At 41.0% G+C, this 15392-nt stretch overlaps 2 protein-coding genes across 13 annotated transcripts in view; one reads left to right on the forward strand and one right to left on the reverse strand.

Annotated features, from left to right (window-relative positions):
• The window catches only part of CEP70 (centrosomal protein 70), a 30050-nt gene extending 25128 nt beyond the window's left edge, over positions 1-4922 (reverse strand). For 6 of the 11 annotated variants that reach the window (XM_050916673.1, XM_050916669.1, XM_050916678.1 and 3 more), the window contains exons 1-4: positions 3959-4074; positions 3018-3094; positions 559-648; positions 95-194 (exon numbers count right to left, since the gene is read on the reverse strand). In XM_050916673.1, the coding sequence (XP_050772630.1) occupies positions 95-194; positions 559-648; positions 3018-3026 (199 nt within the window). In that variant the 5' untranslated portion in view covers positions 3027-3094; positions 3959-4074. Of the gene's footprint in view, positions 1-94; positions 195-558; positions 649-3017; positions 3095-3533; positions 3774-3958; positions 4075-4805 lie in introns of those variants that run through there. The other 5 variants (XM_050916671.1, XM_050916670.1, XM_050916672.1 and 2 more) reach the window with 5 other exon arrangements.
• FAIM (Fas apoptotic inhibitory molecule) lies at positions 4168-13432 on the forward strand. 2 transcript variants are annotated; one of them, XM_050916693.1, is made up of 6 exons: positions 4208-4306; positions 6477-6526; positions 7413-7548; positions 8795-9023; positions 10376-10425; positions 12065-13432. In XM_050916693.1, exons 2-6 carry the CDS (start codon positions 6483-6485, stop codon positions 12212-12214), a joined length of 609 nt encoding a protein of 202 aa, XP_050772650.1. In that variant the 5' UTR covers positions 4208-4306; positions 6477-6482; the 3' UTR covers positions 12215-13432. The 2 variants fall into 2 exon arrangements, with proteins under 2 accessions (XP_050772649.1, XP_050772650.1); XM_050916692.1 differs by lacking the exon at positions 6477-6526 and having other exon boundaries at positions 4168-4306.
• Positions 13433-15392: the final 1960 nt, after the last annotated feature.

Below are 15392 nucleotides of genomic sequence, written 5' to 3' on the forward strand. Positions count from 1 at the left end.
TGGAAGCAGAGAAAGTTATACCAAAAGAGGATTTATGAACTTAAGTTTAATATTTTTAAATAATAAGAGTTGCTAGAGAACAGCACTTCATTACCTGACAGATTTCTGCTGTTTCTTGGTTTAGCAAGACACACAGGTTTTAAGCCATGTCGCACTAATAATTTGTTTATGTTTTCCCATTCTGCTTGCTCCTGCTACAGATGGGAGGAGAGGTGGAAGAGATAAGACTTTGAATTCAGAGAGTTATCTAATCATATTCAATAATTCTACTATTCCCTCTAGTTGTGTGCGCAATGGAATGCTGCTTCTAATGCCAACCAACAAAATACAATAACATGTCACAGTTACAAAAGGAACTTGGAACTTAAGCTCTTTCCTGGCAGTTTAAAAGGCTTTCAGTTCACCTTTAGTGATGATCTGCAAGAAGCAAAGAAAAATACACCAAACTATATACTAAATACTGCATGCTAACTCCACAAACAATCTATATCCACATTTCAAAGGGTGAAAAAGCTTTGCAAATTTACACATTCTACTGTTTTTAAAAAAAGGGCTTACCTGACACCACGATTCAGCGGACTTTTGTGCTGGCGTCACCTGCATAGAGCCTGCTGGGACATTACTTGACAATGCACAACTTTGTGGGACCTGAACACAAACAAAGTAAAAGTTGTATGCTGAATGCCTTCTAATCCTTTCTATATGGTCAAGCCCTTTGTTTTCAGTTTTTACCAAAAATGGCCAGGATTTTACAAAAGCCTATGTGTTTTTTACCAATATTCACCTGAATTTTGGACCCCTCGAGTACACAAAAATACTGATTATGTTAAGAAAATACATCATATTAAGTAGATGCATTTACGTGAACAATAAACAAGTCTAAGTGTAAATGTAAGGCTGTCTATTAAAGAAAGGCAATCGTACAAAAAATATACGAGTACTTGTGAGAGTAGTGATCAGCACTCCAGTCCTAAAAAAATAGTAGTGCCAGAACTCCCTGGACCCAGTTCCCCACTCTGGAAAGATACGGTGGCTCAGTAACCTGGGCGGCCCTGGTAACCAAGCCACCATCTCTTCTTCTAAAATGGGCCCAGAAGCAGAAGAGGTGGAAGAGGCACCATGAGATGGTGGCTCCTTCACCTCTTCCACTTTTCTCTATCTGATGTTTTTTTTCCCCCATCCTCCCGTCCCCTGATATTAACTATAATATTTACCCAGCAAGCTGTGATGTAAATTTTTGCACCAATATTCACCCATTTTTTAATTTTTATTATAAATACTAATACATTCCAGGGAAAACTAAAATAAATTAAAAATAAAAACCAACAGGCCTTGTATATGGCAAACACAAAGCACTGCATGAACCAAACACAGACCTAGGCAGAAATGCTCCAAAGATGTAATAATGGTTCTACAACGGATTGACAGCTACCTTTTTCCATTTAGGAAATCTGTGAAAATACTAGGTTAGACAGACTTTCTGCATGTGTAAAAAATGAATTATATTCACCCTACTGCACAGAAACGTTGCAAGTGCATGGCTGTCAATTGGCCCAATCCGCCAGTCTTTCCGAATGTAAAGGTCTAAATTTTCCAAGACTAGTTAGTGATCTGGAGCACCTCAGTTTTGGGGCAACAGCTTAGAAGGGCTCTGATTGTCAAAAAGGGCTGAGTACCCTACCTCAGAAAAACAGGCTTTTAGGGAAAACTGAGGTACCCCAAATAATTACTTACTCTTGAAAACTTAGGCCAAAATACCTATCGACATCAAAATAGACTGCAGGATGAGGCCGCGTGTTTTTATAAACTTCTCACACTGAGGACTAAAAACTATAATTTTGAAGCAGGCATATTTTTTTTAAATTCACTTTACAGATAACTGTTAATGAGAGGCCAAGAACTTTAAAATCTGAAATCAGTGGGGGATGCTGGTTGCTCAGCACTTCTGAAAATTAGGCCACTTATTTGGGTAATTCAATACGGCTTTAGGAGTCTAACTTTAGGCATCTACACCCAGATCCTCAAAGATATTTAGGCTCCTAACTTCCATTGATTTTAGTGGAAGTTCAGATCCTCAAAAGGTATTTAGATATTGATTTCCATGGAAGTTAGGAGCTTAAATGCCTTTGAAGAGCTGGACTCCATTCTTGAAAATCTTTGCCAGAATCATCCATTCAGAACAGATTTTAGTGTAATTCTTTTAATTTAAAAGGAAGAACAGCAATTACGAGCAATCCTACAAATAGTGTGGGCCAGGGGCATTTCTATAAACTCACTGCTTTCTCTCTTCCTTCCTATCTATAGTGATAATTGCCTACATTTTCCTTTGGTAACTAGAGACTGCAACAAAATACCATTGTGGCTGTATTTATACAGACAGAGCCTGATTTCAGAACTGAAGTGAATGGCAGTTGTAAGTGTTTTTTTCTACCCTCCTGCAAGTCACCCAGGGCTTGTCTACACCATGCAGCTTTTAGCGACAAGACCTGTGTAAACGCTCTTTGTCTGTACTTTTGCCGACAAAATACTTTCAGCCCCGCAAACGGCGTTAGCTTTGTTGGCAGGAAAGCACTCCTGCTGACAAAGATGCGTTCACACTGCCACTTGCGTTGGCAAAACTTTTGTCTTTCGTGTAGGGGGGCTTTTTTAAGCACGCGAAAGACAAAAGTTCTGTTGACAACTTCGCAGTGTACAGATACCCCGAGAAGGATTGTAATGAACTACCATACCACGTGGATGTGTATGCAATGCAGCAGTTCATACTGGAAAATTATTAGTCTTTTCAGTTTATCATGTGCTGTGTTTGCAATATACTTAAACTTTTTGTTTAGGGTGAAAGGCTAGGGTTATTTTTTGCCAAATTATAACAGTACTGCAGGTTCTTTGACAGTACTGTCCATTATAGCCTGCCAATTTGCTAATTCCAGAAATGTTAACACAGAGAAGCATCCAACAGGTAATCTTTAATACATACATTATATGGCGCAATATACAGTTTAGATTAATTAGTACTATACCTCAGTCATAAGTTACTCCTGTGTTGTGGTTTTCACTGTCAGATTGTTAAAATATCAAACTGATCTCTGATCTGAAGCTGTTCAAGTACCAGAGAGAAAACAACATGTCAGAAAACAACACAGAGTTGTGCCCTGCAATACATATTTTGTACAATCCTCTCATTGCCAAACAATGGCATTTATAGGTATTATGCAGAAGAGGTTTGGCCCCAGACATCATGATTTTGCATCACAAAAGATACCAAAGCATTTTAACTGTAGACAGATACCACTATATGTAATTCAGGACAGTATACAGACCAGTACACATATAACAGCAGCCTCTAGAGCCTCAAGACAGACAGCTGGCATACAGCACAACAGTGGATGGGGTATTTTGGCCAAGAACAGCTAGTTCAATGCCTGCTTCTTTACTCTCAGTGTTACCAGGCCAGATGGTTAAAAATCCCCACTCCTTTACCAAACAAAAACTGTCAAACTACTAGGCTGTAGCTCAAGCTTGGCCATACATACTACCGCCTCTCCTCTGGTCTCTGCCTAGCACCACACGCTCCAGTCCTTTTTACCAAGTGCCTGGCACCTGCGGGCGCTCTACAAGGGACGATACCAGCGAGATAAGGCCGGGGAGGTACTGCCTTGGCTGGGTCAACTTCTCTCGGTGAAAGAGACAGAAGTGGGTCCAGGACGAGAAGATATTGCCTCCCCCAGCCGGTCTCACTCAGGCGCTGGGCCCAACACCCAACGCGGGAGGCGGCTGGGCCGGTGGCGGTAGGGAGGGGTCAGGCGGGCGGCCTAGCGAGGATGGACAATAACCCCGCGGGGCGGGCTGTGGCGGTACCTGTACCGGCGGGGAGGGGGATCTCCCTGTACGGTCACAGCTCCCCCGACACATTCCCTCCCTCCCCGGCCGCCAGCCCCGCCTCGCCGCGTACCCTCCCCACCTGGGCTCGCTCCGCGGCCGTTACTCAGGCGGGGCAGAGCGAGGGTGGAGGCGGGCCGCGATTGGCCCCTGCCCGGGAGCAGAGCGCGGGGGCCGGCATGCGGGAAGCGCCTCCCACCGCCCGTAGGGCAGCGAGCAGCCGCGGCGCTGGGTGGGGCCGCACGCTCCCGGCCGCCCGCCCGAGGGCGCGCACAGCCCGGCGGTAGCGGCGCTGCCGCTGGATGCGCCGGGCGGGCGCTCTGATCGATGCGCTCCGCGTCGCTTCCCTGCCCCCTAGCGCCATTTTGGCCGCGGGGGCCGGAGGGAGCGAGGCGGCTGCGGGGAGTGGTGCGGAGCGAGAGCCGCCCAGGTACGAGAAGCCCCGGGCGGCCTGCGTCCTTTCTGCCCTCCGGGGCGCTGCAACCACAGCGCAGCTCAGAGCCCGCCGCGGCCTCTGAACCCCTCCGAGTCCCTGCGGTGCCTGGCCCGCAGCGCCCTCCCGCTCGGGGAAGCCTGGCCGCTGCGCTCCCCTGCCCCCAGCCACCTGCAGCGGCAGGGCCCGACCCCCAGCGCCCGGCGGGAGTAAGCCCCTGCTCCGCGGTAGATGTCCCGAGCCACCGGGCTACCCCGCCCGGGAGAGCCCCTGAGCCGCCACCCTAATGTGATCTCGTAGGAGCGGCCCTTTCCCTTCTAACGTGGCCCCTGTTTGGCGGCTCCCATGGAGAGACGGGGCAGCGGAGCACGCACGGGTCGTTAACATAACGCGTGTGTCTGATCAGTGTAGGGCGTCGGCTGGCTGGTCAGGTCAAACTGTTCACATCCCTGTGAGAAGCCCCGCAGTGTCTAGTAAGAGTAGTCTGGGTAAATACCGTAACCACACAGCGCTGGTCTCTGGCCAGGTGCTCTTATTTACAGGTAGGAGGTAAGGCAACGGCCATCGCTTCTTTCACTTCCAGGAGAGTAGGGGAGTACTATTGGGGAGGGCGTGTTCTCCCTTCAGCCCCCCTCCAACAGAAATATTCTGCTTAATCTCGTGATATTTCACTGTCATTAAGATCAGTATCCTGTGTTGTAATAAGCGTGGTAGCAGTGGTGTGTGCTCTCCCTAAACCAACAAAATAAAATAAATAGTATTTGCATGAATCTTGCTCCATTGGTAGAAGTTTTCTGGACTTCTAAAGCTGGCAAAGAGAAGGAGGGGCAGCAGAAGAGGCATACTGAGTGCTTTTTTTTTAACCTAGTCTTTGTATAAAATATAAACATAACAGAACTTATATACGTATATGTACAAGATGGAAATATGATTTAAATAACAATATTAAACCTTCATTATTTGGAAAGCCTGGAATTAAAACAAACACACGCACAAAACCCTGAACTTGTAGAGGTCATTCAGGGCATCCATTATTAAAGTGACTAAACAGATAAATGACCACATATCCTATGAGTACTGGGGACTAATATATACTAAACTGCAAAAGTGTGCAATAGTTTTGTGTGTGATCAAATATCATTATAGTTTTTCCAAGTGTTTCTGTTAGACAGTCATTTTTTCAATTAATGCCTTAATAAAGAAGTCACTAAGCCAGATCGCCTAAATGCAGACTTCCATTTTCTCAGAATAACTCTTTTGGCCACTAAAATAGTTCCTGCAATCTATTTCTTGATGGATTACCATTTCAAGTATAATCAACTCATCCAGCACCCCAAGAACACACAAGCTTAGAAAAGGAAAAATAGTGACACAGTTTTAGAGAGAGCACTGTGTATGGTGTTCCAGAACACCTGCATTTTTGACAGGTGTAGAGGATGTGTGAAAGGTTGGCATGTGGCTATTGCATCTCCAACAGTTGTGAGTTGCCAATCTAGCCTTAAATAAATGTTCTAGAGTTCAGTTGTACCTGTTTAATATCTTATTCTGGAAGAATCACAGGGATAAAAAACTTGAAGTATCTTTCACATTAAACCACATATCCTCCCAGGTTTCTGTTGTGATAGTAAGACTTTTCTCATTTTTCTTTGAGACTGACTTCTCTAAAATTTCTGTGTATTTGTGTAAATTCTGGTTTTTAGTATGGATGTCCTATGAATTTTCACTACAATTACATATTCAGCTCCCAAATCTCAAAGTGAGATATACTTAAGACACAATTTTGATCTAGCATGAAACTCTTCCAAAGCAAACGGATCTTAACCTTTTCATCTGAAGTTTGTCAAAAGGTCTTCCATCAAATAAGGGATGAGTCAGTATGTACCCTTAACCTATGTGTATAAACTGAATTTATATTTACAAGGAAATATTCAGCTCAGGTATTGATTTATATTCCAGTGTTGTGTCTAACAAGTCAGAACTATATTACATTACATTTCATATGTTAGGATGTGTGAAAGCTCCCAATGTTTTTGTGGAAAATATCCATGGACATTAAATGGAAAGTACTAAGAAGGGATTACTTTTAATTAAGATGGAACTGCAGTACTCAACATTTTCTTTGCTGCCATTCTGCTTTTCTCTTTCCTTGCTGCTAATTGGATTTAAGGCTACGATGGCATCCCGTGAAGAGATTACTCTTTATGAAGATGAAGTAAGGTAAAAAAAAAAAACAAAACAAAACCAAAACACTGGTCTGGAAAGATGTCTACAATTTGAAATTTAATGGTCGTTTGTGATCAGATCTATGAATGTGAAGATTATTCTCTTTAAACAAATAGTGCATCATAATACGTGCATGCACACACACATCAGTTATTACCTAAGCCAGTGGTTTTCAGCCTTTTTTCATTTGAAGACCCTTAAATTTCAAAGGGAGGCGTGGACCCCTTTGGAAATCTTAGACATAGTCTGCAGCCCTCTAGGGGTCCACAGACCACAGGCTGAAAATCACTGACCTAATTGCAGGCTTTTTAACTTAAGTTACACTTTGTTTGTTATATTTATTAAACAGACTTATGGTGGAGTTTAATAGACTAGAAAAGATTTACAGTATTACCACAGATGGTTATATAAATTCTCTGAAATGTAAAAACCTAAGATGATTTGTAATGGGTCAGTCAATTTTTACTGTTTAGAAGATGCCAACAAACAAGATAATTTACTGATGAGCATGAGGAATTAGGTAGTTTTGTAACTAGTATTCTTCTGTAGTTAGAAGTTTTAGCACTTACATGGATGTATATAGTATTTGTCAAAGTAAAGCTATATGTTTTCCTATTTTTGTTCTAATTTTTGTGGCCAACATAAATTCATTGTGTGCTTCTTAATTTGTTTCAATTTTAAACTTTTTTGCTATATTTGATTGTGAGTGAGAAAGTAAATAAATAAATGCTAAACCAGTCTTTCCTACAGCTAAGTCAGCTCTTGATCAGGATTATTTTTAATTAGTTAAAAACTGACATATCCTGAAGTAATAAAACTTTGAACAAAATATACCGCACATTAACAGAAGAATAAGTATTTAAAATTGTTATTCCCTCAGGTCTCGCTACGGCTATGTGGAGAAGATGACAGATCTGGTGGCTGTATGGGAGGTTGCTTTAAGTGATGGTGTTCACAAGATTGAATTTGAACATGGAACTACATCAGGAAAACGTGTTGTGTATGTAGATGGAAAGGTAAAATGAACATGTGCAAAACACTCAATACCTATGTAAATACATCTTTATGTGTGGAAAGCACTATGACTAGTTAAACACAATAATAAATAGAACACAGGCTTTTTACCCTTGTAACAAAGTTAACTGAGTAAGGGTACGTCCAGACTACCCGCCGTATGGGCGGGTTAAAATCGATTGCTCGGGGATCGATATATCGCGTCTAATCTAGACGCGATATATCGATCCCTGAGTGCGCTTATATCGATTCCGGAACTCCATCAACCCCAAGGGAGTTCCGGAATCGACACGGAGAGCCGCGAACATCAATCCCGCGCCGTCTGGACGGGTGAGTACTCCAATCTTAGATATTCGACTTCAGCTACGTTATTCACGTAGCTGAAGTTGCGTATCTAAGATCGATTCCCTCCCCCCCACCCCACCCCCCAGTCTGGACCAGCCCTAATACTTAAAAGGAAAGAATATATTTCAGGCTGCAATATTGTATCCTGGGTTTGCAATCCTCATGTCCCAGATATTATCCCTTTGGCACAGCATGGCTGATAACTTGCTGCCTTATTGAGAAATAATAGTTCTGCTTGCATTACACGTGAGAATCGTTGGTATGGCTTCTGGCATCTAGTGTTCAGTACTAACATTAGACTCTACCAATATCTGATGTCATTCCGTGGGAGTGCTTCTCCGGTTTCTTATTGATCTCTTCACAGTATAAGAAGGGCACGGCACCATCCACTTGGCTGTCCTTTCTCTGTCTGTCTGTCTCTCTCTCTCTCCTTGTTTGTCTTGCAGCAGTGGTAATTAATAGGCAGACTATGGGCCAAATCCGAACTGCCAGATGCTTTTGAACAGACCCTGACGTCTTTTTATTTACTTATCTATCTTTATTATTTTCTCTGGAGTCTAGACCTTGACCAAGAAATGTAGACCTTAACAAAAAATAGACTACCCCCGTCTTACAGTATGAGTTTGTAGAAATACTAACAGGGATTGATGTCTGATACCTGCCATGCACTCTCACATGCTACAGCTCAGAGCCACACAAATGCATCCTTGTGTTTACAGAGAACCCCACTGACACTAATGAGACTATGCATATCTCACTACAGGTCCTGGATCTGATACCGTGACAATAGTTTGCACCAGTTCCTCCATTTGCTACTTGGCTTGATATTTTCCATAATGAGACAAAAATATTTGACTTTTTAACAACACCCATTTTCCTCTTTTTAATTATGTTATTCTTCAGGAAGAAATAAGAAAAGAGTGGATGTTTAAACTAGTGGGTAAAGAAACATTTACAGTTGGAGCAGCCAAAACAAAGGCTACCATTAACATCGATGCAGTCAGTGGTTTTGCATATGAGTATACCTTGGAGATCAATGGGAAAAGCCTCAAGAAGTACATGGAGAACCGGTCAAAAACAACAAATACTTGGGTATTAAGCTTGGATGGTGTGGATTGTAGAGTTGTGTTAGGTGAGTTAATATTGAGTCAGTTCTCATCACTGTGCTCTTTATATAACCTTTTATGCCTTTTTTAGGACTTAGGCACTCTGGGTTCAAGTCCCTGCTTCACCACAAACTTTCTATGTGACTTCTGTCGAGTCACTTGGGGAAAATTTTCAGAAGTCTTTAGAACCTACTTTTGCATCTGGATCTTTATCTTGATGCCTACTCCCAATGGGGAATAACTCTTAACTGAAGGTAGTAACCATGTTACCCTAAGTTTGTCTTGTCTAATGTGACCATTTAAACAGGTAGCATGTTCCTAAAATGGCTTTTTTAGAAGCATTACCTCTTCCTATGGTTGAATTGTGTCTTTTAACTTATTTTAATTAACATGGGAAATGTTTTGGATCAAAGATGTATATTTATATTTGCATTTTAGCTTGATATTTACATAAATAAATAACCTTTCCCCCCACATTTTAGTGCCAGGTAGAGGGCTCACATTAGGGACTCGATCCGTATACTCATTGAAATCAGTGGCAAAGCTCTCAATTGATTAATGATGCAGGGTCAGGACTAGGAGAGGAGAGGCCTGGAGACATGTTTTCTTCTAGAGGCTCAAGGATAGAATGACTGATAGTACCAAAAGCTGTACTAAGATTAAGTAGTATGAAAAGAGAGGGGGATCCATGAGTAGGAGCCAAATCCTGCTCTTTTGATCAATTTAAATGGCATGAGATAGGCAAGCAGGATTTTGTCCTACGATACTAACCACTCTCAGACAAAGGCAGTTTCAGAAATATGAAATTTAGAGTGAACATACTCCAGGAGGTTTTGTTGGGTAATGTAATCAAAGGAGTGCTTTACAACAAACAAAAATTAATAATTGTTTAATGGCAGCCTATTTTCTTCTAATAAGGAAGGTGCGTGAGGTTTCAAAAAGATTTAAGAACGTGAAAAGTTTGAAGGGTAATTAAGCTGTGTTGAGTTAGGACACCCCCCCCCCCCCCCAAAAAAAAAAGTTAAGTAAAATAATTTTAAATCTTGGTAATTTATTACTATTCTGTAACTCAAAAATTATTTGTTTTTATTTTTTTTCAAACTTTGCAGAAACAACATTTTTTGGTTTCAGAAAATCCTGACATTGATTAAACCACTTTTTGGAGGCAAAAATGAGGCTCTCTAATAGAAGCTGGTTGCAACCTTATGAGAGAGCCTCTCCTTATGAAGACAAACTTTGTAATTCAGGATATTACTATTGATCTGGAACACATTTATGGAGTTATAGCTAAAATTTCATGTCAAACGTTTGGAATTTGTGTATCTTTTTGGTCTATAAAGAGGCATGCAACTTTTGTTCTGTTTTCTCATTTTTATAGAGAAGGACACTATGGATGTCTGGTGCAATGGTAAAAAAATGGAAACAGCGGTATGTGATCATTTACAAAGGCTTTTGTTTAATATACTTATTCTGATTTAACAACTGAAATAAAACATACCACTTAGAACACTAATATTGACATTATGTTTCAGTGAAATTATTCAGATGCTGTGGGGAAATAGCTGTGGGCCTTTTAAGTAAAGTATTTTGTGGAGGAGGAATAGGGAGCCGACTGAATTGCCTGTGGATTAGAGAGCCAGCCAATTCAAATCTACCCAGGTCACTAGTAACTGAATGTTAAACATTTAAGGCCTGATGTTCAGAGTAGCATAAAAATCAGACTACTTTTTCATGCCTCTAAATGGTCCCTCCAGTTTAGCGTTTAGGCATCTTGACAGAACAGTGTAGGGAAGTTTGCCATGTTGTACCTATTCCTGTGACTAAGAAGAAATCCTCAGTCTGTCATTTTGATAATCTTACTTTTACTGAAAATTAGAGTAAAAAGGAATATATATATATTCTGCAGCTTTCCCTATGCAGAGGACTGAAAAACCTATTTCCTCACCAGACATTTGATCCTGCATCTGTTACTGCCACAAGTAGTCCTACTGTATTAAATTAGAAAGAGTAGATAAATGAAGTCTTAATTTTGCTATACTTTGAAACTATTTTTCACCACGTTCCCAAGCATTCTTCTTCCACAAACTGCTAACAGTACAACCTTCTGACTCCCTTGGAGCACAAATTCTGATTTAGTACTCCAAGCATTCTCAATCTTTTCCATACTGTCATTCCCTATTATAACAGAAAAAACATTTGGGATTCCCCTCCCATCTAACTGTCCACAAAGGAAGCGGCGGAGAGTGGTTGACTCCCCCTGAAACCTGTTTGCAACCCCTTAGATTGAGAGAACCCATGCACTATTCTTAGCACATGGGTTCTTAACCTATTAACTCCTGCAGGTAGTGTTGCCTGCATGATTGCCTGCCAAACTGTGCTTATATGTTAGGACAGCATTCTGGTATCTCATTCTATCAGAAGATAGACTTAAACTCAGTTTGGCCAGATGGCATAATCGAAAATAGGAGGTGTAACACCTGGAATTCTTTAAGCATCTGGAGTACAAACATACTTCAGAGTTATCATTGTTAATTCAAGCGCACACGAAGCCCTTTGAACAACTTAAGTTCCATTTAAACCGTATAGACACTGTTAGCCTTGTGATAAAGATCTTATTCAAGTCCTTTGAATTAATTTATGGCCAAATTCAGCTATGGTGGAAACCAGTACAAGTCAATTGATTTCAAGTAGAATTACAACAGAATTGAGTTTGGCCTGTTTTAATTAACTTTATCAGTCACATTGCTAGCTGAATTTTTTCAAATGTCACAAAACCCAGTATTTTACAGAACTTTTGTCTTTTTCTGACCAGGAAACAGCCTGATTGTAACATACGTAAATCAAAACTGCTGCATAATCAAATGCGGTGACCAAACAAGGCATATTAGGGAATTTTCAGCTTTACATTTTCCACCTTGTCCCATATTTTTCAGGTCTCTTCTAATTACTGGAGCTGCAGGTGCAGCGCACCTCTGAAAATCAGATCATAGATGTCTTAAGAACACTGCAGTATTTTGTTAGTCAACCATATTGTTCCTTTTCATGATATTTTGTCTCCCCACCATAGGGTGAATTTGTAGAAGATGGAACAGAAACTCACTTCAGTGTTGGTGATCATGACTGTTGCATTAAGGCTGTCAGTAGTGGAAAACGAAGGGAAGGAATCATTCATACTCTTATTGTAGATGACAGAGAAATCCCAGAGGTTTTGGAGTAGCCTGGAGTTAATCTGTTATAGAAATAAAGATCAGGGATTTGCAATTACTGTGGTAATTAATGATGTTAATATGTACTTCCAGGTACATTTAGTTTGTGCTTTTTATTTTCTGGTTACTGTATATGAAATTACAATAATCTTTTTGAGGACCAGATGAAAATATCCAATTATGTACAGCCTCAGATATTACCAGTTCTTTTGTAAACTATATAAATATATAACACTAAGTATAAGGAGGGGAAGGTGGACTTAAGCAGGAATTGTTTACAAGGAAATCTTTCTTACAATAATAAAATGCAAAATAAATAAGCAGTGTAATATTGAATTTTGAGAAGTTTTTTAACTTGATGTGGTTTTCTTTTCATGTTCTGCATTCAGCTGCTCTGCACAATTTTTACAATAGTACACCCAGCCCTGAGCTGTTGTTTTTTATTGATAAATGTTTCTTGTCACATGCTAATGTCACTTTAAAATTCCTGTGGTTGCAGTTAAGACAATTAATATGTAATTGCTAAAGTTAATAAAACAAAATATTGAAAATTTAGATATTCCATACTTACAGCAACTATACTAATATATACAACTCATATTAAGACTAAGTGGGGAGAGAAATTACAAAAAAAGGGAATGGACAATCTCACTAGTTTGTCTAACATCTGTACATTAAAACTGTTGTAATGATTAAATAGTTACTTGGAATGCAGAAGCTATTTACTTTTAAAAATTCACTGTGGTGCCAGACACTTTTTAAATGAAATATTTTGATGAAAACTGACAGTAATATGAAAGCACCTACCAATCCAGCATTTAGCTAAACAAAACTTTAACGTACATTGCAGTGTGAACAAGGGAATACATAAGAAATCAATGGAAATGAAAGGGGGGATCTGTTGGCCAAGTGGAAAAGCTAAATCAGGAGTGGAATGTTCATGTTTTCAAGCTTATAGGATGGTATTAACTGTTAATTTTAACAAAATATGAAGAGAAATTATTTGAAAGTGCGCCTAGAGTACATTAAAGATGTGCTAACTCACATAGTATGTACTGGAGTCCTTTTGTGAGACACAATAGCTTTATAAAGCATTGACATCTTTATGTTTTAGGTTTCAGACTAGTGTGTCTAATGCATTGCTGTAGTTATGACTGGGATGCCTTTTGTTCCATACCCTGTTTTGTTGTATTAAACTGTAACAAAAATTAAAATCCTTTGTCTGTAAATACTTGTTTCTTTTCAGTCCAGAAGCAGACATATTTTATACTATATGCTTATGTTATATACTTATTATAATGGACTATAATCCCTTTGACTGTTGCTGAACTATAACAGCATCACAAGCTGTTTTAAAAAGTTGATTTTTTTTGGCCAGCAGGTATATAAACCAATTTTAAATTAAAACTTCCTAGTAAAGATGTATGTAGTTCTTGGTGGTCATAACTGGTCAGGCAACAGAGATTGGGCCAAGTCCTACTCTTAACTTCTAGTATCAGAGGGGTAGGCGTGTTAGTCTGGATCTGTAAAAGCAACAGAGTCTTGTGGCACCTTATAGACTAACAGACATATTGGAGCATGAGCTTTCGTGGGTGAATACCCACTTCGTCGGATGCATGTAGTGGAAATTTCCAGGGGCAGGTATATATATGTGCAAGCAGGATGCAGGCTAGAGATAATGAGGGTAGTTCAGTCAGGGAAGATGAGGCCCTCTTCTAGCAGTTGAGGTGTGAAAACCAAGGGAAGAGAAACTGGTTTTGTAGTTGGCAAGCCATTCACAGTCTTTGTTTAATCCTGAGCTGATGGTGTCAAATTTGCAGATGAACTGAAGCTCAGCAGTTTCTCTTTGAAGTCTGGTCCTGAAGTTTTTTTGTTGCAGGATGGCTACCTTTAGATCTGCTATTGTGTGTCCAGGGAGATTGAAATGTTCTCCTACAGGTTTTTGTATATTGCCATTCCTAATATCTGATTTGTGTCCATTTATCCTTTTCCGTAGGGACCGTCCAGTTTGGCCAATGTACATAGCAGAGGGGCATTGCTGCCATATGATGGCATATATTACATTGGTGGACGTGCAGGTGAATGAACCGGTGATGGTGTGGCTGATCTGGTTAGGTCCTGTGATGGTGTCGCTGGTGTAGATATGTGTGCAGAGTTAGCATTGAGGTTTGTTGCATGGATTGGTTCCTGAGTTAGAGTTACTATCGTGCGCTGTGCAGTTACTGGTGAGAATATGCTTCAGGTTGTCTGTGGGCGAGGACTGGCCTGCCACCCAAGGCCTGTGAAAGTGAGGGATCATTGTCCAGGATGGGTTGTAGATCACTGATGATGCGTTGGAGGGGTTTTAGCTGGGGACTGTATGTGATGGCCAGTGGAGTCCTGTTGGTTTCTTTCTTGGGTTTGTCTTGCAGTAGGAGGCTTCTGGGTACACGTCTGGCTCTGGTGATCTGTTTCTTTATTTCCTCGTGCCGATATTGTAGTTTTGAGAATGTTTGGTGGAGATTTTGTAGGTGTTGGTCTCTGTCTGAGGAGTTGGAGCAGATGCGGTCGTACCTCAGTGCTTGGCTGTAGAAAATGGAACGTGTGGTGTGCCCGGGATGGAAGCTGGAGGCATGAAGGTAGGCATAGCAGTCGGTAGGTTTTCAGTATACGGTGGTGTTAATGTTACCATCACTTATTTGCATCGTGGTGTCTAGGAAGTGGACCTCCCATGTAGATTGGTCCAGGCTGAGTTTGATAGTGGGGTGGAAGCTGTTGAAATCATGGTGGATTTTTTCCAGAGTCTCCTTCCCATGGGTCCAGATGATGAAGATAGCTGGGAGTGCCGGTGGCACAGGGTCTGAGTAGAGAGTCCACATATCCAGACAGTCCTTCAGCTTGCCAACTACAAAAACAGTTTCTCCTCCCTTGGTTTTCACACCTCAACTGCTAGAAGAGGGCCTCATCCTCCCTGATTGAACTAACCTCATTATCTCTAGCCTGCTTCTCGCTTGCACATATATATACCTGCCCCTGGAAATTTCGACTACATGCAGCCGACGAAGTGGGTATTCACCCTTGAAAACTCATGCTCCAATACGTCTGTTAGTCTATAAGGTGCCACAGGACTCTTTGCTGCTCTTAACTTCTGTGCACTGATAAAAGTAAGGGTTGCCCGGATGTAACTAACAGCAGAATCTGGGGATGTTA

Source organism: Gopherus flavomarginatus, chromosome 10 (assembly GCF_025201925.1).
Source record: "Gopherus flavomarginatus isolate rGopFla2 chromosome 10, rGopFla2.mat.asm, whole genome shotgun sequence".
In the NCBI taxonomy this organism is placed as follows: Eukaryota; Metazoa; Chordata; order Testudines; family Testudinidae; genus Gopherus; species Gopherus flavomarginatus.

Coding starts and splice junctions, on each gene's coding strand:
- FAIM (XM_050916692.1), top strand. CDS start 4,179: ATGCGCCGGGCGGGCGCTCTGATCGATGCGCTCCGCGTCGCTTCCCTG. Junction 9,024..10,375: donor GGATTGTAGAGTTGTGTTAG/GTGAGTTAATAT, acceptor TCATTTTTATAG/AGAAGGACACTATGGATGTC. Junction 10,426..12,064: donor GTAAAAAAATGGAAACAGCG/GTATGTGATCAT, acceptor TCCCCACCATAG/GGTGAATTTGTAGAAGATGG.